This window comes from Lampetra planeri, chromosome 82 (genome assembly GCF_965212315.1).
Source record: "Lampetra planeri chromosome 82, kcLamPlan1.2.h2, whole genome shotgun sequence".
Classification (NCBI taxonomy): domain Eukaryota; kingdom Metazoa; phylum Chordata; class Hyperoartia; order Petromyzontiformes; family Petromyzontidae; genus Lampetra; species Lampetra planeri.
The window spans coordinates 4,992,838-5,013,100 of NC_136186.1; the positions used below are offsets into that span (position 1 = coordinate 4,992,838).

The following is a 20,263-nucleotide window of genomic DNA, read 5'->3' on the forward strand; positions in this document are numbered from 1 at the left end:
ATGTCTGTGTGCTACTAACAGCACTTGCCCCTACAGCCCTGCTAGAGGCTACCTGGGGGACCTTTGCCTGTCGTCTTCCCCCCTCAGACTCGCCGCACGTGAAGACGGCACCGCCACCAACAACAACAACACCACCGCCACCACCAACAACAACAAAAACACCACCACCAACAACAACAAAAACACCACCGCCACCACCAACAACAACACCGCCACCACCAACAACAACAACACCGCCACCAACAACAACAACACCGCCACCACCACCACCACCCTTCCCAGCCGCTCTGGACGTGTGGACGGGCAACCACGTGACCTTTCGCTGCCCCCTACCCACGGGGGGGAGGGGGGGAGGGGGGGCAGAGCGGGCGATGTGGAGGGGGAGGCTGGAAAACGGCTCCACGCTCATGGTGAGCGGGTCTCTGTGTGTCTCTGTGTGTCCCTGTGGGTCTCTGTGTGTGCGGGTCTCTGTGTGGGTCTCTGTGTGGGTCTCTGTGTGTGCGGGTCTCTGTGCGGGTCTCTGTGTGGGTCTCTGTGTGGGTCTCTGTGTGGGTCTCTGTGTGGGTCTCTGTGTGGGTCTCTGTGTGGGTCTCTGTGTGGGTCTCTGTGTGGGTCTCTGTGTGGGTCTCTGTGTGGGTCTCTGTGTGGGTCTCTGTGTGGGTCTCTGTGTGGGTAATAGAGTTCACGACTCTTGGACGCCGGAGTTGGAGGCACACGGGTTTATTATACACAGCACGGTTGTGGCATACAACTCTAGAGGGGGTGTCGGCCCCCTCACCCGGCTAGCTACTTCCTAGCCTGCCTCCTAGTCCTCCTCTAACGGGCTAGGGGAGGCTATCTGGCCCAACACTGGTAAGTCGCGCCCGGTACCCAGAGTCCCAGGCCAGCGCTGACAAATGCACCGGCTCTGGATCACGGGACCACGCCGCTGGCTCGGTCCTGTTCGGCCCTGATAAGGATGGCGAACCAGGGGAGTCCAGGGCTCTAGCTAAGACGTCTTCAGTCTTCACTGGTTAGCTTAACAAGACTCCCGAGCCCTCCGCTACATCCCCTTTTATACCCAACCCCCCGCTGAGGGGTGGGGCCCCGGGGGATCATAACTCCGAATCAGCCCCCCCGGGGTACCTGGCGCGGACGTCGTAGAGAGCACCGCCCCGTGCACTCACGTAGCCCCGCCCACTGTTTGTTTGCCATAAGCTGCCATGCATAACGGGCTCTCTCTCTAACACCCCTACATCTGTGTGGGTCTACGGGTCTCTATTGTGTGCGTCTTCTGTACAATGCAACGCGATGCAGATCCAGGAGCCGAACAGAATCCACGGCCTCCCCACGACGTTACCCCACCCCCTCTGTCTCTCGCAGATCTCCGGCGCCAACGCGAACCAACACGGTGCCACCTTTACCCTCGACTCGTCCGCTCACTCCGTGTCGCTCTCCTTCGAGCGAGCGTCGCCATCGCACAGCGGCCTCTACTCCTGCTGCGTCCGCCACGGAGCCGCCGCCAACGGAGCCCCCACCGCTGCCACCAATCCAGCCCCCACCGCTGCCACCAACGGAGCCCCCTCCGATGCCGCCAATCCAGCCCCCACCTTTGCCACCACTGCCACCAATCCAGCTGCCAACGCAGCTGCCACCTCTGCCACCGCTGTTGCCGCCACCGCCGTGGTGGAGCAGCAGCTGGATCCGCAGCAGGAGGAGGAGGACTGCAGCTGCTCCTTCAGGCTCCACGTCGAGGAACCGGCTTCGTCTTCCGCTCATCAGCAGAGCGATGAATCCACGCCTAACGGTGGGTGTGCCCTGCCAGGCAGGCAGGCACCCAGGCAGGCAGCAAGCCTGACCAGTCGGGCAGCCAGGCAGGAATTCAGCTGTCCAGGCAGGTAAGAATACAGCCATCCAGCTAGACAGCTAGGAATCCAGCCAGGCAGGACTCCAGCCAGCCAGCTCGGCAGACCAGAATCCATGTATGTGTAGTGTCAAGCGGAGCGGGGGAGACGAGGTTTTGAGGAGGCACCTTCTTTATTCAACACTTCCAGGTTCACAGGTTTGCTTCTCCCAAGTCGCCTAGCCCAGACACAACGCCGACCGTGATGCGCTGACCGAGACGGCCAACAACTGTCCGGCCGCGCAATGTCGTCTAGCGAAGGCGGCAGCGACAACAGTGACGACCAAACGAGTCCACTTCCCAGAACCGGCAGACACAGAGCTCTCCACTCTCCGCTGCCTTGATCGGGTACCCGATACCAGTATCCTACCCGATACCCATACCCAGCCGGGTATGGGTAGCCGTTTGCGACCCTGGTGCGGCCGGATACGGGTAGCTGGGTAGGCCATGAGTCACTGGTGAGTCACCATTTGTCACTCATTTCGGGTAGGGTACGGGTAGGGAACGTTTACCCGTTTGTGACCTCTGGGCTCCGCCCTGGCCACTCCTCCCTTCTGGAACCCGCTAGCGGGTCCCAGGGGCTTCCTGACGGGCAGACGTCGCAAACGGGTTTTGATTCCTTACCCGTACCCGGCCGCACCAGGGTCGCAAACTGGTACCTGGCTACCCGTACCCGGCCGGGTACGGGTAGCCGGGTATCGGGTAGGGTACGGGTATCGGGTAGCCGGTTGCGACCTCTGCCGACGGGGTCTTCCGTGACCCTCGCCCCAGTTTCTCCGCCCTGCCGACACACAGCCGCGGAAGTGGTCATCACCGGCATGCTTGCTGCTCGTCACCTGCAGCTGCCGTTGCTGGACAACAGACGACGCTATTGCCCTGCATGTGTGTAGTGTATAGTGTGCAGTGTATAGTGCAGTGAAAAGTGTAGTGTGTAGTATTGTAGAGTAGTGTGCAGTCTATGATAGTGTAAAGGTGTAGCATATAGTTTAGTAGTGTACAGAGTAGTGTATAGTATAGTACAGAATATAGTTGTGTATAGTAATGTATATTCGTGTATCGTATGTAGTGTATAGAAGTGTAGTGTATACTAATCTCGTACATTGTAGTGTAGTGTTCAAGGCTCCACGAGGGCTCTTTATCTTTTTGCGATCGCAGTGACGACGTTCTTGGCTGTGATCTGCTCGCTGCTGGCCGGGGTCGGGATCGTCACCGCCCTCCTCTTCGTGCTGCTGAGAAGATACCGAAACTGCTGCTCCGTAGACAAAGCCACTGCTGCCACCAAAGGCACCGCCACCGCCACCACCACCACCACCACCACCACCGCCGCCAATGCCACCACCATCTCCACCATCGCCACCACCTAGGAAGACGTGTGAACCCTCCGCTCTGGACACCCCTGGGTCTATGCTCGTGTGTGAGTGTGTGATGGGGTCTGTTGACTGATCACACACAGCCCTTGTAGCAGTACTTGTTACTGGTAGGAACGAAGTGAACCAGCCTACAATAGATTGTCGTCCGTCCGTCCGATGTCCGATTACGTGTAGCAACATCGCCCCCTACTGCAAACACTTGGCATGACCCTACAAAAACCTTTAGACTCGGTGAGGCTTTCCTGGCTAAACAAGTGTAACATTCCCTTATAATTCCCTCGGATAGCTTTTAATTAAAACATTTAAATTATTGAGGCTTTCCTGGCTAAACACGTGCAACATTCCCTTATAATTCCCTGACATAGCTTTTAATTAAAACTTTTAAATTATAAAAAAACTCACAGCGGCCTAAAGCCTACAGCTAGGCCTAAAGCCTAGAACTAGGCCTCAAGGTCTCCCTTCGTATCGTACCCCCGCGTGTGTGAAAGGGAGTTAATGTGTAACAATGTTACATTCCCTGATTTAAAATATAAACATTTACATTTAAAGCTTTTACATTAATAATTAAAACATGTACATTATACATTCATAATTAAAACATTTAAATTAAAAATTAACTCACAGCGGCCTAAAGCCTACAGCTAGGCCTAAAGCCTAGAACTAGGCCTCAAACTCTCCCATCGTATCGTACCCCCCCCCCCCCCCCCCCAGCGTGTGTAAAAGGGAGTTAATGTTTAACAATGTTACATTCCCTGATGTTTTTAAATAGAAACATTTAAAATTAAAGCTTTTACATAAAACAGGACCCGTTCCTACCAGCCCACCCCGCAGGGTCCTGTTATTGTCCGCATCCTGTAATCCCCATTGATGTATGGTGGCCTGTATAGGCGTGCATTTAAATGATGCATTATTTGACGATTCGCTTCCAAACAGGGTAAAAAACCAATTATCATATTTTTTACTGGCAAATGAGGTTCCAATGGTGTAAATGCTTAACCCCGAGCTCTCATACTCTGATGGTGCATTGTCTTTGAGTTGTGCGCCTTTTGGCGTCATCTGGTCCAACACCATGTGAGACTAGGCTGTAAGGAAAGCTGTCTTGGGAGTGGACCAATCAACTTCAAGGACAGTGCATACATTATTAGAGTTATGTTTTTTGTTTGCATTATGGCTGCAGGTATTGTGGTCTATGCAAACATGACTCCTCGTAATAAAGGTGTCAGTTTTGTTGCCAGATAAAAGGGTAAAAAACCAATTATATTTTTTACTGGCAAATGAGGTTCCAATGGTGCTAGATATTAGTCAATGTATTTTATTTTCCCGTGGCAAATCTCACTGGGATGTTTTGTTTTTCCAAAAATCTGCCTAGTTCATCAGTGGCTCCAGCAATGTACGGCATTTTAACAGTTTCAATTACTCGGTCAGTTTCAACTCTCGTGATATTTGATTTAGTTTTGGCATTCAGTGCCCTGGTGATTTGTGTATCATTGTAACCGTTCAATTGCATCACTGCTTCAACATGTTGAATTTCACTTCTGAGATTGTCACCGATTGACACTTTATACTGGTAGGAACGAAGTGAACCAGCCTACAATAGATTATATCGTCCGTCCGTCCGTGTAGCAACATCGCCCCCTACTGCAAACACTTGGCAGGACCCTACAAAAACCTTCCCACTCAGTGGGGCTTTCCTGGCTAAACAAGTGTAATAATACATGATGTTTATATTCTTTGGTTATTCGTTCCTACCAGCCCACCCCGCAGGGACCTGTTTAGCCCGAAGAATGAGCATCTTGATGAGAGAGGATTTCAGTGCGGGGTGATGGAGTGACTCTGGATTCAGATCGGCGTCAGTGACTTTCGGTAAACGCTGTGCGTGTTATTTTACCGTTTCGGCCGGAGCCCGAGCAGACGATCCAGAAATGGGAGAGTTTTGTCAAATCTTGACTTAAAGCTTTCGTGACTGCAGAAAGTCACATTCGTTGGGTCTTTCGGTAAAGTCACGTAGAACAACAAAAACTACGACGTTTCGATCGCAACACAAGAGAGCCTGATGAACGCTTGTGTTGCGATCGAAATGTCGTAGTTTTTTGTTAATTTCTTTGAACCTATCTACGTCACATTACCGAAAGACCCAAAAAATATGAAGTTCTGTCAGTTTTCCACTTCCATGGTGAACTGGATGGATGGATTTTGCGAGTTATGATTTAGACATTCGTTAAGTACATCTTTGCCATGTGGCCAGACCACCGGTTGTGCCATCCACATATCGAAACAAAAGCAGAGGGTTTTAGTTTGCTTGAGGTGATCGCTTTTGCTTCAAAATCTTCCACGTGTGTGTGTAACGGGAGTAATAATGGGTCCACACTCATCACACACAACTCTTGTGTGTGATGAGTGTGTATAATGAGGTTCACACCGAGGCCGTAATTATCATATATATTGGGAGGGACAAACACCCCCCCCCCCTAATATTCAAATATGCTCAAAATATCACCCCCAATTTATTGCTATAAAATAGATTTATCTTTATATGATTGTGGTTATACTTTATTAATATCTAATCTCTGCCATTACAAACAATGGAACAAGAAAAGAAAAAAACAGAGCAATGTAATACAATACACTGTTAGACATTATTGTATAAAATAAAATAAAGTCCATCCCATGTGTTTCCAACCGGTAAAGATGTTCCATTAGGGGGGTCCACGTTTCGCAAGCGTAGAGAAGGGAGGGAATGACTGTGGCCGAGAAGACCCGACGCTTCGTGCGGAGCGACAGACCAGGTAGCTTCCACACAGCGTTACGCAACCGATGAAAAGATATTGCTGCTCGACTGATTCGGAATGAGACCTCTGCTGTCAAACCAGAGCCGGTCATGAGCACACTACCCAGGTATGGGAAACTCTCCACTCTCTCCACAACTGCCCCATCACCGATTGGGAGTTGTGGGGGTGGAGTGTCCGATGGTACAAAATACCCAGGCAGGTGCTTCGTTTTGGTAGGGCTGGTGGTAAGGCCCCACCTCTTAGTGGCACGCTCCAGTTTCAGCAGCAGCGCCTCCAACTCCTCCTCTGAGTGAGCGGCAATTACCAGATCATCGGCTTACATAACGTGGTTGACCAATAGGAGCCATCCCTTGACCTCACCCGGGCATCGATCAGCCTCCCATTGTATCTGTGTACCAGATGGAAATTCCTCTGGTACAGCCATCAAAGGCTTCACGAACTACGTGGTCGAAAAAAGATGTTAAATAATGTTGGAGCCAGAGGACATCCCTGTCGCACCCCAAGGTGAACAGGGAATGGCTCCGACTCCCAGCCACGTAGTTTTACCATCATGAAGGTCCTTAATGATCGTGAGCAGAGGGTCAGGGACTCCAAAAGCACGAAGAACAACCCAGAGCCCAGGCCTACTGATGGTATCATAGGCCTTGACCAGGTCAATAAAGCAGAGATGTAGGTCTTGTTGGAATTCCCTACACCTCTGCTGAAGCAGACGGACAGAAAATATGGCATCTGTGCAGGACCGCCCTTTCCTGAAACCGCATTGGGGCTCCGCAAGCCTCTCCTCAGCGTGCCTGGCAAGGTGATATTGAATAATCCTTGCCAGGACCTTTCCCGGCACACCGAGGAGTGAGATGCCCCTGTAGTTGTTACAGTCTGTGCCAGTCCCCCTTCTTAAAGAGGGGGACCACCAGGGCATCCTTTCAATCCTGCGGAACCCGTCCAGTGGACCAGACTGTTGTTATGGTGTCATGTAAGGCAGTCTGTGCACAAACGCCACCCTCCCTCAGCATTTCGCTTGGGAGATCATCTCTGCCCGGTGCCTTTCCTGGTCTCAGACTCTGGATCGCCTTCAGTACTTCCTCAACAGATGGCATCTCACCCAGCCACTTACAGGGGGTGACTTCTTCCAATATTTGAGGCACCGCAGCCTCAGCAGGGTCATTCCCACTTTGTGCCATGATGTTTTTCATGTCAAGGGATTTTCCCTCGCCCAGGACCTCAGAAATGCTCAGCAAATCTGCAAACCTGTTCTTGGGAGTCGGAGATTGGATCACCGTTTTTTTTACCCTATTTATGGTAATAGGTGTGGTACACACAGACACACACACGCACAGACACACAATGCACACACACACACCGACATACACACACAGATACAACAACATCAAGAAAAATTGCAACTATGCGGGACATTTCCGCATCGTACCCTCTCCTTCCTACCCGCAGAATGACGACTACAGAACTAGAACGGACTTCAGTGATGGTGGTGGGTGTGGGTGGTGTGGATGTGGGTGGTGGTGGTGTGGGTGATGGTGGTGGTGGGTGGTGGAGTGGGTGGTGGTCACAGAAGGAGTGGACGTGGTGGGAACGACTTTGCTGTGAATGTCCGTGGGCAACAGACTACGAAGCCACAGCCCTGCTGATACAAGGTGTATAGTGGTGTGTAGTGTATAGTAGTGTAGTGTATAATGTAGTAGTGTGGTGTATCATGTAGTGTAATAGTGTAGTGTATAGTAGTGTGGTGTATAATGTAGTAGTGTAGTGTAGTGTAAAATGTTGTTGTGTGGTGTATAATGTAGTGTATAGTGCAGTGTATTTGTAGTGTGTAGTGTATAGTGTATAGTGCAGTGTACAGTGTATAGTACAGTGTATACGTCGCGAAGTTCACTAATGGGAGGTCCGGATCGACTGCAGGTGGCGTCTTGGGTCGTGGTCACGAAGGGCTCTGATGGGAGCCGCCGTGAGTGGGTGAGTGAGTGATTGGGTGAGTGGCTGAGTGATTGGGTGGGTGAGTGAGTGAGTGGGTGAGTGAGTGAGTGGGTAAGTTGGTGATTGAGTGAGTGGGTGATTGAGTGAGTGGGTGAGTGAGTGGGTGAGTGAGTGGGTGAGTGAGTGGGTGAGTGAGTGAGTGGGTGAGTGAGTGAGTGGGTGAGTGAGTGGGTGAGTGAGTGGGTGAGTGAGTGGGTGAGTGAGTGGGTGAGTGAGTGGGTGAGTGAGTGGGTGAGTGAGTGGGTGAGTGAGTGGGTGAGTGAGTGGGTGAGTGAGTGGGTGAGTGAGTGGGTGAGTGAGTGGGTGAGTGAGTGGGTGAGTGAGTGGGTGAGTGGGTGGGTGAGTGGGTGAGTGAGTGGGTGAGTGGGTGGGTGAGTGGGTGAGTGAGTGGGTGGGTGAGTGAGTGGGTGAGTGAGTGGGTGAGTGAGTGGGTGAGTGAGTGGGTGAGTGAGTGGGTGAGTGAGTGGGTGAGTGAGTGGGTGAGTGAGTGGGTGAGTGAGTGGGTGAGTGAGTGAGTGAGTGGGTGAGTGAGTGGGTGAGTGAGTGGGTGAGTGAGTGGGTGAGTGAGTGGGTGAGCGAGTGGGTGAGCGAGTGGGTGGGTGAGTGAACGAGTGGGTGAGTGAGTGGCTGAGTGAGCGAGTGGGTGGGTGAGTGGGTGGGTGAGTGAGTGAGTGAGTGGGTGAGTGAGTGGGCGAGTTGGTGATTGAATGAGTGGGTGCGTGAGTAGGTGAGTGAGGGTGAGTGAGTGGATGAGTGAGTAGGTGTGTGAGTGGATGAGCGATTGGGTGAGTGGGTGGGTGAGTGGGTTGGTGAGTGAGTGATTGGGTGAGTGATTGGGTCAGTGAGTGGGTGGTTGAGTGAGTGGGTGACTTGGTGATTCAGTGAGTGGGTGCGTGAGTGGGTGAGTGGGCGAGTGAGGGTGAGTGAGTGGATGAGTGAGTAGGTGTGTGAGTGAGTGAGCGAGTGAGTGAGTGGCTGAGTGAGTGGCTGAGTGAGTGATTGGGTGAGTGATTGGGTCAGTGAGTGAGTGGGTGAGTGGGTGAGTGGGTGAGTGAATGGCTGAGTGAGTGGGCGACTTGGTGATTCAGTGAGTGGGTGCGTGAGTGGGTGAGTGGGCGAGTGAGGGTGAGTGAGTGGATGAGTGATTGGGTGAGTGAGCGAGTGGGTGAGTGAGTGAGAACTGAAGACAGAGACACGGAGCGACGGAGGAGCGACAGAGGCATGGCCCATGACTCGCGAGGTAAACGAAACCTCAGTTCCCATCACTTCATTGATCTCTCTCTTTTGTCTCCTTCTTGTTCTGTCCGGGCTGGCTGATGTAGATGCAGTGTTGAGTCTATGGGGCAGTGTTGAGTCTATGGGCAGTGTTGAGTCTATGGTGCAGTGTTGAGTCTATGGACAGTGTTGAGTCTATGGGCAGTGTTGAGTCTATGGGCAGTGTTGAGTCTATGGGCAGTGTTGAGTCTATGGGCAGTGTTGAGTCTATGGGCAGTGTTGAGTCTATGGGCAGTGTTGAGTCTATGGGCAGTTTTGAGTCTATGGGGCAGTGTTGAGTCTATGGGCAGTGTTGAGTCTATGGGCAGTGTTGAGTCTATGGGCAGTGTTGAGTCTATGGTGCAGTGTTAGTCTACGGGCAGTGTTAGTCTACGGGCAGTGTTAGTCTACGGGCAGTGTTAGTCTACGGGCAGTGTTAGTCTACGGGCAGTGTTAGTCTACGGGCAGTGTTAGTCTACGGGCAGTGTTAGTCTATGGGCAATGTTAGACTATGTGGGTAATGGTAGTCTAGGGGCAATGTTAGTCTATGGGCAATGTTAGTCTATGGGCAATGTTAGACTATGTGGGTAATGGTAGTCTAGGGGCAATGTTAGTCTATGGGCAGTGTTAGTCTATGTGGGTAATGTTAGTCTATGGGCAATGTTAATCTATGGGCAATGTTAGTCTATGGGCAATGTTAGTCTATGGGCAGTGTTAGTCTATGGGCAGTGTTTAGTCTATGGGCAGTGTTTAGTCTATGGGCAATGTTAGTCTATGGGCAATGTTAGTCTATGGGCAATGTTAGTCTATGGGCAATGTTAGTCTATGGGCAATGTTAGTCTATGGGCAATGTTAGTCTATGGGCAATGTTAGTCTATGGGCAATGTTAGTCTATGGGCAATGTTAGTCTATGGGCAATGTTAGTCTATGGGCAATGTTAGTCTATGGGCAATGTTAGTCTATGGGCAATGTTAGTCTATGGGCAATGTTAGTCTATGGGCAATGTTAGTCTATGGGCAATGTTAGTCTATGGGCAATGTTAGTCTATGGGCAATGTTAGTCTATGGGCAATGTTAGTCTATGGGCAATGTTAGTCTATGGGCAATGTTAGTCTATGGGCAATGCTCTTCGTCTGTAGGGGCTGGCCGCTGTAGATGCAGACAGCTCCTGCTCTGGCTACCGATGTCACGGTGTAGAGAGACACACACACAGACTGACACACACACACAGACAGACAAACACAGACTGCAAATAGGCAGCAGCAGGCATCGTCAGGGTCCGAGATCAAACCCACGACCTCCTGTATACCAGGCAAGGTAGTCAACATCTCACAGGGTCTGGGATCGAACCCACGACCTCCTGTAGACCAGGCGAGGTAGTCAACATCTCACAGGGTCTGGGATCGAACCCACGACCTCCTGTAGACCAGGCGAGGCAGTCAACATCTCACAGGGTTCGGGATCGAACCCACGACCTCCTGTAGACCAGGCGAGGTAGTCAACATCGCACAGGGTCTGGGATCGAACCCACGACCTCTTGTATACCAGGCGAGGTAGTCAACATCTCACAGGGTCCGAGATCAAACCCACGACCTCCTGTAGACCAGGCGAGGCAGTCAACATCTCACAGGTTCCGAGATCGAACCCACGACCTCCTGTAGACCAGGCGAGGCAGTCAACATCTCACAGGGTCCGAGATCGAACCCACGACCTCCTGTAGACCAGCCGAGGTAGTCAACATCTCACAGGGTCTGGGATCGAACCCACGACCTCCTGTAGACCAGGCGAGGTAGTCAACATCTCACAGGGTCCGGGCTCGAACCCACGACCTCCTGTAGACCAGGCGAGGCAGTCAACATCTCACTGGGTCTGGGATCGAACCCACGACCTCCTGTAGACCTGGCGAGGCAGTCAACATCTCACAGGGTCTGGGATCGAACCCACGACCTCCTGTAGACCAGGCGAGGTAGTCAACATCTCACAGGGTCCGGGATCAAACCCACGACCTCCTGTAGACCAGGCGAGGCAGTCAACATCTCACTGGGTCTGGGATCGAACCCACGACCTCCTGTAGACCTGGCGAGGCAGTCAACATCTCACAGGGTCTGGGATCGAACCCACGACCTCCTGTAGACCAGGCGAGGTAGTCAACATCTCACAGGGTCCGGGATCAAACCCACGACCTCCTGTAGACCAGGCGAGGCAGTCAACATCTCACTGGGTCTGGGATCGAACCCACGACCTCCTGTAGACCTGGCGAGGCAGTCAACATCTCACAGGGTCTGGGATCGAACCCACGACCTCCTGTAGACCAGGCGAGGTAGTCAACATCTCACAGGGTCCGGGATCAAACCCACGACCTCCTGTAGACCAGGCGAGGCAGTCAACATCGCGTAGCCTCCCGTGCAGTGACGCAATGGGAATGCCCCTGAGTTGCGTGAAATGAGGAAGTTGAGAACAACCCCCCAGAGGCTTCAAAAATTGTGGTTATTTTACATTCCTGAGAGGTCAATGTTACGTCCATGCAAATCAGACGTTCCGCTGACGTTGGAGATGAACATTTGTCCTTTTTTAGATACGCAGCGTGGCCCTAAACTCAGGACACAAAGAGTTGTTACTATTATACAGGGTGGGCTAAAAGTCAGGACACATAGCCTTGTTGTTATACAGCAGCAGGCATTGTCAGGGTCACGGGATTGAACCCACGGCCTCCTGAACACCACGAGAGGTAGTTAACATCTCAAAGGGTCAAGAAATCGAACCCACGACCTCCTGTAGACCAGGCGAGGTAGTCAACATCTCACAGGGTCATGGGATTGAACCCACGACCTCCTGTAGACCAGGCGAGGTAGTTAACATCTCACCACGTGGGTCTGCGATTCGGCCACCTGTGCTGCGGATTGCGATTCAGTACACTCCCGCCTGGGAGAGACAAAGGCGGCCGGGCGTGGTGCTGGAAACTCATTCCCTGTGTGTGTGTGTCTGTGTGTGTGAGTGTCTGTGTGTGTCTGTGTGTGTCTGTGTGTGTGAGTGTATGTCTGTGTGTGTGCCACAGTGTCGGTAGCCTTCATAGACGCTGCTACTCGCTACTCACAGCCACTTGCCCCCTACGGTCCGCTGAGGCTACACAAGCGGCGGGAATCTGCGACCCTTTCTCCTTTGCAGGCAACGATTCCGACCAAACGGCGAAGCTGATTCGCGATGAGAAGCCCGTTCTGAAGACAATCCTGAGTCGACACGTCTCGTTCTTCCTCAATGAGCTGGACCGGCGCGATTTCATCACGAGGTCCATTTACAACCGCGCCAAGGACATGCCGGTCCAGGGGCACAGCGCCAACTTCATCCTCGACCACTTCATCGACGGCGGGGAGACCGAATGCCAGAATCTGCTGAGCGTCTTAAATGAAATCCAGACGCACTACCCACTGCTCAAGGACTGGTTGGACAAGCTTCGTACGTAACCCTCTCGCCTTAGAACAGCGGCAGCAGCAGCAGCGAATGTTTCTATCGCCGATTCTTGCACTTGTATTGCCGCGGTGGCGAGGAGTGGTGAGATGTTAACTACCTCGCCTGGTCTACAGGAGGTCGTGAGTTCGATCCCAGACCCTGATAGTTTCTGGTAACAATAGTTTCTATTGTTACCAGAAACTATTGTTACCAGGTAACAATAGTTTCTATTGTTACCTGGTAACAATATAAACTATTGTTACCAGGTAATAATAAAAAACTATTGTTACCAAAAACTATTGTTACCAGACAACAATATAAACTATTGTTACCAAAAACTACTGTTAGCAGGTAACAATATAAACTATTGTTAGCAGGTAACAATAGAAACTATTGTTACCAGGTAACAATAGCGCTTCACTTGGCAGCGCTCCACTCCCCCTACCCCACACCCCCCTCTCTATCTCTCCTCCCTGGCTCCTCCGCCCTCTCTTGCCTCTAGAGCCTCTTGTTACAGCAGCCCTTTTGCCCACTCCAGCAATTGTTTCTTGTTGTGGTTGTCCCACCTGATGACGGACGCTTGTGTTGCGCCCGAAACGTCGTCATTCAATTTATTTTATACCTACGTGACTTTACCGAAAGAAATTAAGAGTAATAAAAACTAGTTTAGTAATTCTCACAGACCCGTTGCGACCCTTCGTGGCCTATCAGTCCCCCCCTGTAATGGTTCCCGCAACGAACCGGGAGCAACCCCTCACTGTGTGATGATCTGTGATTGGTTGGTACGGAGATGAGGAGACACGGTCCGAGGTGTGACGATGCGTGATTGGTCGCTGGGAATGAGGTGACAGGGATGAGGGGAGGAGGGAGGGAATGAGAGAGGGGACAGTGGGGATAAGAGAAGAGGGAGCTGTGCGTGGAGGGAGCTGTGGATGAAGGAGAGAGCTGTGGGTGAAGGAGGGAGCTGTGGATGAAGGAGAGAGCTGTGGATGAAGGAGAGAACTATGGATGAAGGAGAGAGCTGTGGATGAAGGAGAGAGCTGTGGATGAAGGAGGGAGCTGTGGGTGAAGGAGGGAGCTGTGGGTGAAGGAGAGAGCTGTGGGTGAAGGAGAGATCTGTGGATGAAGGAGAGAGCTGTGGGTGAAGGAGAGAGCTGTGGATGAAGGAGAGAGCTGTGGGTGAAGGAGGGAGCTGTGGGTGAAGGAGAGAGCTGTGGATGAAGGAGAGAGCTGTGGATGAAGGAGAGAGCTGTGGATGAAGGAGAGAGCTGTGGATGAAGGAGAGAGCTGTGGATGAAGGAGAGAGCTGTGGGTGAAGGAGAGAGCTGTGGATGAAGGAGGGAGCTTGTGGATGAAAGAGAGAGCTGTGGGTGAAGGAAAGAGCTGTGGATGAAGGAGGGAGCTGTAGATGAAGGAGGGAGCTGTGGGTGAAGGAGGGAGCTGTGGATGAAGGAGGGAGCTGTGGGTGAAGGAGAGAGCTGTGGATGAAGGAGAGAGCTGTGGATGAAGGAGAGAGCTGTGGGTGAAGGAGAGAGCTGTGGGTGAAGGAGAGAGCTGTGGATGAAGGAGAGAGCTGTGGGTGAAGGAGAGAGCTGTGGATGAAGGAGAGAGCTGTGGATGAAGGAGAGATTAATGATGGAGTGCTGAGTGTGTAGATTTCTCTGTGAAGGTTGTGGTGGTGTAAATGTGAAGGATCCGTACAAACGTGTTTTGTGTTTGTTTGGTTGTTAGTGGTTGTGTCCTGGTTGATTCTTGATCTGCATGAGGTTTGTTTGTGTTGTTTTTGCCCCCGCCCCACTCCCGCCCACCCTCGCCGATTGGCGATTTTAGCGTCGCCAATACCCCCACGGTCTCCATCGCTCAGCGAGAGGTATGAACCGATCCTTCAGCCTCGCAACGCAAAGCCAACAAAGCGCTTGAGGTTACATTTGCCAAGGCGGTGGTGTGTCGTGTAGTGTGTAGAATAGTGTAAAGTAGTGTATAGTGTAGTTTAAAGTAGTGTATAGTGTAGTGTTGTGTATAGTAGTGGCGTATAGTAGTGGCGTATAGTATTGTAGTGGATAGTGTAGTGTATATTAGTGTATAGTAGTGTAGTGTATAGTATAGTGTATAGTAGTGTAGTGTATAGTGTAGTGTATAGTAGTGTATAGTGTAGTGTATAATAGTGTAGTGCATAGTATATAGTAGTGTAGTGTATATTAGTGTAGTGTATAGTATATAGTAGTGTAGTGTATAGTGTAGTGTATATTAGTGTAGTGTATAGTATATAGTAGTGTAGTGCATAGCAGTGGGTGGCGGTGGGTTTAACGACATAACATTTAGATATTTTGCGTGATCCAACGACGACCGCGACAAAACCCCCCTCCCGCTGTGGACGCGCTTTCCCATTGCAGCTGTGGCGATTCGGTGACGTTCTTCCAAATTCTCTACGAGCTCAACCTGAGCCACTGCTACGGGGACAAGATGCAACGACACGACGTCGTCACGCTGAGCAGGCGGCGCAAGCATCTCAGCTCGCTGGAGGAGGTCGCGCGACACTTTGTGCAGGACGTGATGATGACGAACCCCGAGTCCCGAAGCGCCAGCACCGCCTGCGCCGCGCGCAGGGCGAGCTCCGCCAGCGCCAGCGACAAGATCTCGGACGGCTTCATCAACCCGTTGGATCTGGAGGTCGCGGTTCTGCTGTGCGCCGACCACCCGCTGCAGGACGACCTGATGCACAAGATGTCCGCGTGCCGCTTCGCGCTGCCCTTGCTGCTGCCCGACGCGGGACGGGGGGTCGTCACGCTGAAGCTCTGCGCCGTGCGGCACGTCGCGAGGCGGTGGAAGGGTTGGCAGATCGCGACGCGGCGGACGGGTTGGCGGGACGCCCGCGGCGAGGGGCGCCCCCCGGCGCTGGTCCTGCGCATGCCGTGCGTGGCGTTCGCTCGCTTCGGCCGCGGCGGCTCCGGCTCCAAATCGGAGCTGCTCAACTTGATCCTTGGCGGTCGGGGCCACGAGGCGTTCGTCCACCGCGACACGGCGCAGGGCGACGTGCCCCGGGTGGTTTCCGACGGGCTGGTGGAGATGTCGCCGTACTTCCCGGGCGCCGAGGTGGACGACGCGGAGGAGGACGACGCGCGGAGCCCCTTCTGCGCCCTGAACCTGCGCGGCAACGCCGCCAACAGCCGCCTCGAGAGGCAGTTCGGCTTCCTGCGGGCGGCGTCCGTCGCGACGTTCGTCTTCGTCGGCAGCGACGTCGTCCGGGATAGCGCCAAGCGTTGCCGGGCCTTGCTGGCGAGCGCGGCGACGCCGGTGTTCCTGCTCACCGACTTCGAGGACGGGGAGAACGCGGAGTCGGCGGTGAGCGCCATCCTCTCGACGCTGCCGGGGACGATGGTCGCGAACGTCAATCGGCGCGGGCAGAACAAGGCCTCCTTCGCGAGCAGGCTGCGCTCCAGGATCGCCATCCTGCTCGCGAACACGCGGACGGCGGGCAGCACCCCCGCGGAGATGGAGCGCCTCGCCCGGGAGCGGGGCATCGAAGTCGACGGCTGGCCCAGCTCGACCGCGGCCGACGAGGTCGTGTCCGAGGTGGCCGACCTCGGCGTCGCTCTCTACAAGCGAGAGCGTCTCCCCCGCCAGGGCGACAAGCGGCCGAGCCGCCCGGGGCGGAGGGACGACCCCCGCCTCGGCGTCCGCGCGTCCGGGGCCCGGATCGCCGCGCCCACGTTTCTGCGGCGGCTCCTTGAGAAGCCCGCGGACGACCCCGCGGCCTTCCTGCGGCGGCTGGCCATCGAGCTGGACGAGCGCTCCGCCGTCGTGCTGTCGCTGGCGCTCGCAGGGGGGGGCGAGGCCGCGCGGGCGTGGGACAACTGCCTGGGAGTGGAGCACTTCCTGCGGGAAGTGGCGCGGGCCTACGAGGCGGCCTACGAGGCGGCCCGCGGCATCGACGGCGGCGTTGAGGGCGGAGTTCTGGGCGACGACGACGCCGTGTGGCGGGCGCCGGAGATCGGCGCCCGGCTGCTCTTGAGCGGCTCCCTGCTGGAGCTGGTGGACGTCGACGCGGGCGTCGTGCCTGCCAAGTGGCTCGCCGACGTCCTGGGGGCGGCGGACCGCCAGCTCGGGGGGGGGCGACCCGACCGTCTTCGTGCTCTCGGCGCTGGGCCCCCACCGCGCCGAGACGTTCGCGCTGCTCAACACGACGCTCGGCTCCCGCTTCCCGGCGGGCGGCGGAGCGGGCGGGGGGGGCGGCCCGCGGGGTCTTCGCGGCGCTCGTGGCCGTCGAGGGGGGGGGGCGACGCAGCGGCGACCCCCGGCTACGTCCTCGCCGTCAGCGTCGAGGGGCTGGCGTCGCCCGGGCCGGCGAGCCGCGAGCGCGACGGCGAGCTGGTCGCGTTCGCGATCGCCGTAAGCCACGTCGCCCTCGTGATCCTGGAGGGGGACACGGGGGGGGGGGGACGCCCTGGAGGGCGACGTCGTCCGGGCGCTCCTCCGAACGGGGGGGGGGCCAACGCAAGGAAGCCGCCTGCATCTTTGTCCGCCAGAACTCGGGCGGGGTGCCGGCGTGCGTCGAGAAGGTGAGGGAGCGGGCGCTGCTAGAGCGGCTCGCCGCCGTGAGCCTGGCGGGCAAGGAGGGCCAGGAGGCCACGCACGGTCGTCTTGCGGACGTCGTGGGGCACTCCGAGAACTACTTCTACCTGCCAGGCCCGTGGCATGGGACCCCGCCGATGGCCGCGGTTAGCGCCGAATACGTTCAGGGCGTGCGGCACCTGAGGAGCCGTCTGATGGAGCGCGTGAAACGAGTCGCGGCGCCGGGGAGGGTGAGGCTGTCGACGCTGGCGCGGCTGGTAGAGCAGGCGTGGAATGACGCGAAGAGGGAGGGAGTTCTTTCCACGGACGCAGACGGCTCATAGTAGGCGATCGATCTGTAGCGGCGGTATCCGGCGTTGGCGGCGAAGAAGGGGTGGGTGGGGTTTGGCTCAGAGGTTATTTTGCCGTCGCGACGGAGCTAATCGCGACGCTCGCGTCAAAAGGAAAATTGCGCCCCCCCCCAGCGTTACGCGAAAAGAATCGGCAGGAGAGGTTTTTTTTTTCCCCTTTCTGGCTGTCACCTGATGAATTTGGTTGTTGTTACTGGCTAAACGTCACGGTGCTCAGATCGTAAATGGTGTGGCTTGGCTCTCCACCGGTGTGGTGCTGTACTAGTACACTACCCTGTATACTACACTATACACTACACTACTATACACTAGACTATACTACTATACACTATACTACTATACACTACACTATACACTAGACTATACTACTATACACTACACTATACTACTATATACTATACTACTCAACACTACTATACACTACACTATACTACACTATACACTACACTACTATACACTACACTATACTACACTACACTATACTACACTATACACTACACTACTCAACACTGCACTACTATACACTACACTATACACTACATTACTATACATACACTACTATACACTACACTATACACTACTATACTACACTATACACTACCCTGTATACTACACTATACACTACACTACTATACACTACCCTGTATACTACACTATACACTATACTATACACTACACTACTATACACTACACTATACTACTCAACACTACACTACTATACACTACCCTGTATACTACACTATACACTACACTACTATACACTACACTATACTACTATACACTATACTACTATACACTATATACTACACTACTATACACTATATACTACACTATACTACTATACTACACTACTATACACTACACTATACTACTCAACACTACACTACTATACACTACCCTGTATACTACACTATACACTACACTACTATACACTACACTATACTACTATACACTATACTACTATACACTATATACTACACTACTATACACTATATACTACACTATACTACTATACTACACTACTATACACTACACTATACACTACACTACTATACACAATATACTACACTACACTATACACTACTATACTACACTATACACTACCCTGTATACTACACTATACACTACACTACTATACACTACCCTGTATACTACACTATACACTACACTACTATACACTACACTATACTACTATACACTATACTACTATACACTATATACTACACTACTATACACTATATACTACACTATACTACTATACTACACTACTATACACTACACTATACACTACACTACTATACACAATATACTACACTACACGACTATACACTACACTACTATACACTATACTACTATACACTACAGTGAAGGAAAACAGTATTTGATCCCCTGTTGATTTTGTACGTTTGCCCACTGACAAAGAAATGATGAGTCTATAATGTTAATGGTCGGTTTATTTGAACAGTCAGAGACAGAATAACAACAACAAAATCCAGAAAAACGCACGTCAAAAATGTTATACATTGATTTGCATTTTAATGAGGGAAGTAAGTATTTGACAGAAGCATCCACAATTAAATGAGTATTACTTAGTAGGACCTTGACATGTGATCTTTAAATATAATAGACTGTGATGATGAGTATATACAGTTCTACACATTGACGTGGCACTATACAACTAAACGTGCGATACTATACAGTATTACACGAGAAATAAACTATGTACATCGAGATATATATGTGTCTTTATGTGTAGTGTCGTGTACTCCAATGTTAAAGTCTCTACCCATAGACTCCAATGTTAAAGTCTCTACCCATAGACTCCAATGTTAAAGTCTCTACCCATAGACTCCAATGTTAAAGTGTCTACCCATAGACTCCAATGTTAAAGTCTCCCCATAGACTTCAATGTTAAAGTCTACCCATAGACTCCAATGTTAAAGTCTCCCATAGACTCCAATGTTAAAGTCTCTACCCATAGACTCCAATGTTAAAGTCTCTACCCATAGACTCCAATGTTAAAGTCTCTACCCATAGACTCCAATGTTAAAGTCTCTACCCATAGACTCCAATGTTAAAGTCTCTACCCATAGACTCCAATGTTAAAGTCTACCCATAGACTTCAATGTTAAAGTCTCTACCCATAGATTCCAATGTTAAAGTCTACCCATAGACTTCAATGTTAAAGTCTCTACCCATAGACTCCAATGTTAAAGTCTCTACCCATAGACTTCAATGTTAAAGTCTCTACCCATAGACTCCAATGTTAAAGTCTCTACCCATAGACTTCAATGTTAAAGTCTCTACCCATAGACTCCAATGTTAAAGTCTCCCATAGACTTCAATGTTAAAGTCTCTTACCCAGACTTCAATGCTAAAGTCTCCCATAGACTTCAATGTTAAAGTCTCCCATAGACTCCAATGTTAAAGTCTCTACCCATAGAAAGTCTCCCATAGACTCCAATGTTAAAGTCTCTACCCATAGACTCAAATGTTAAAGCCTCCCACGGACCCCAATGTTAAAGTCTCCCATACACTCCAATGTTAAAGTCTCCCAGACTCCAACTCACCGGCCTTGCCTGCATCCCTCCACGGATGTTCGTCTTCGGTG

The 20,263-nt window shown here is 52.4% G+C and overlaps 3 protein-coding genes across 3 annotated transcripts; all 3 read left to right on the forward strand.

Moving 5' to 3' along the window:
* Positions 1–183: 183 nt before the first annotated feature.
* Positions 184–4,791, forward strand: LOC144738363 (uncharacterized). Its single transcript, XM_078621408.1, has 3 exons — positions 184–410; positions 1,363–1,786; positions 3,038–4,791. The coding sequence occupies exons 1-3, from the start codon at positions 372–374 to the stop codon at positions 3,244–3,246; spliced, it is 672 nt and encodes a 223-aa protein (XP_078477534.1). The 5' UTR covers positions 184–371; the 3' UTR covers positions 3,247–4,791.
* A 4,284-nt stretch (positions 4,792–9,075) lies between these two features.
* On the forward strand, positions 9,076–14,061 carry LOC144738361 (uncharacterized). Its single transcript, XM_078621406.1, has 2 exons — positions 9,076–9,270; positions 12,449–14,061. The coding sequence occupies exons 1-2, from the start codon at positions 9,252–9,254 to the stop codon at positions 12,742–12,744; spliced, it is 315 nt and encodes a 104-aa protein (XP_078477532.1). The 5' UTR covers positions 9,076–9,251; the 3' UTR covers positions 12,745–14,061.
* A 70-nt stretch (positions 14,062–14,131) lies between these two features.
* Positions 14,132–19,389, forward strand: LOC144738362 (up-regulator of cell proliferation-like). The gene is given in 3 exon segments (XM_078621407.1): positions 14,132–14,600; positions 15,124–16,828; positions 16,831–19,389. Coding segments are annotated over 2 exon segments (2,430 nt in total). The 5' UTR covers positions 14,132–14,600; positions 15,124–15,193; the 3' UTR covers positions 17,626–19,389.
* The last annotated feature ends 874 nt before the right edge of the window (positions 19,390–20,263 follow it).

Bases quoted from the DNA above. Each gene is read 5' to 3' on its own strand.
- LOC144738363 (XM_078621408.1), top strand. From the start codon at position 372: ATGTGGAGGGGGAGGCTGGAAAACGGCTCCACGCTCATG. The intron at 411-1,362 runs GTGAGCGGGTCT...TGTCTCTCGCAG, and splicing joins AAAACGGCTCCACGCTCATG to ATCTCCGGCGCCAACGCGAA. The intron at 1,787-3,037 runs GTGGGTGTGCCC...TTGCGATCGCAG, and splicing joins CGATGAATCCACGCCTAACG to TGACGACGTTCTTGGCTGTG.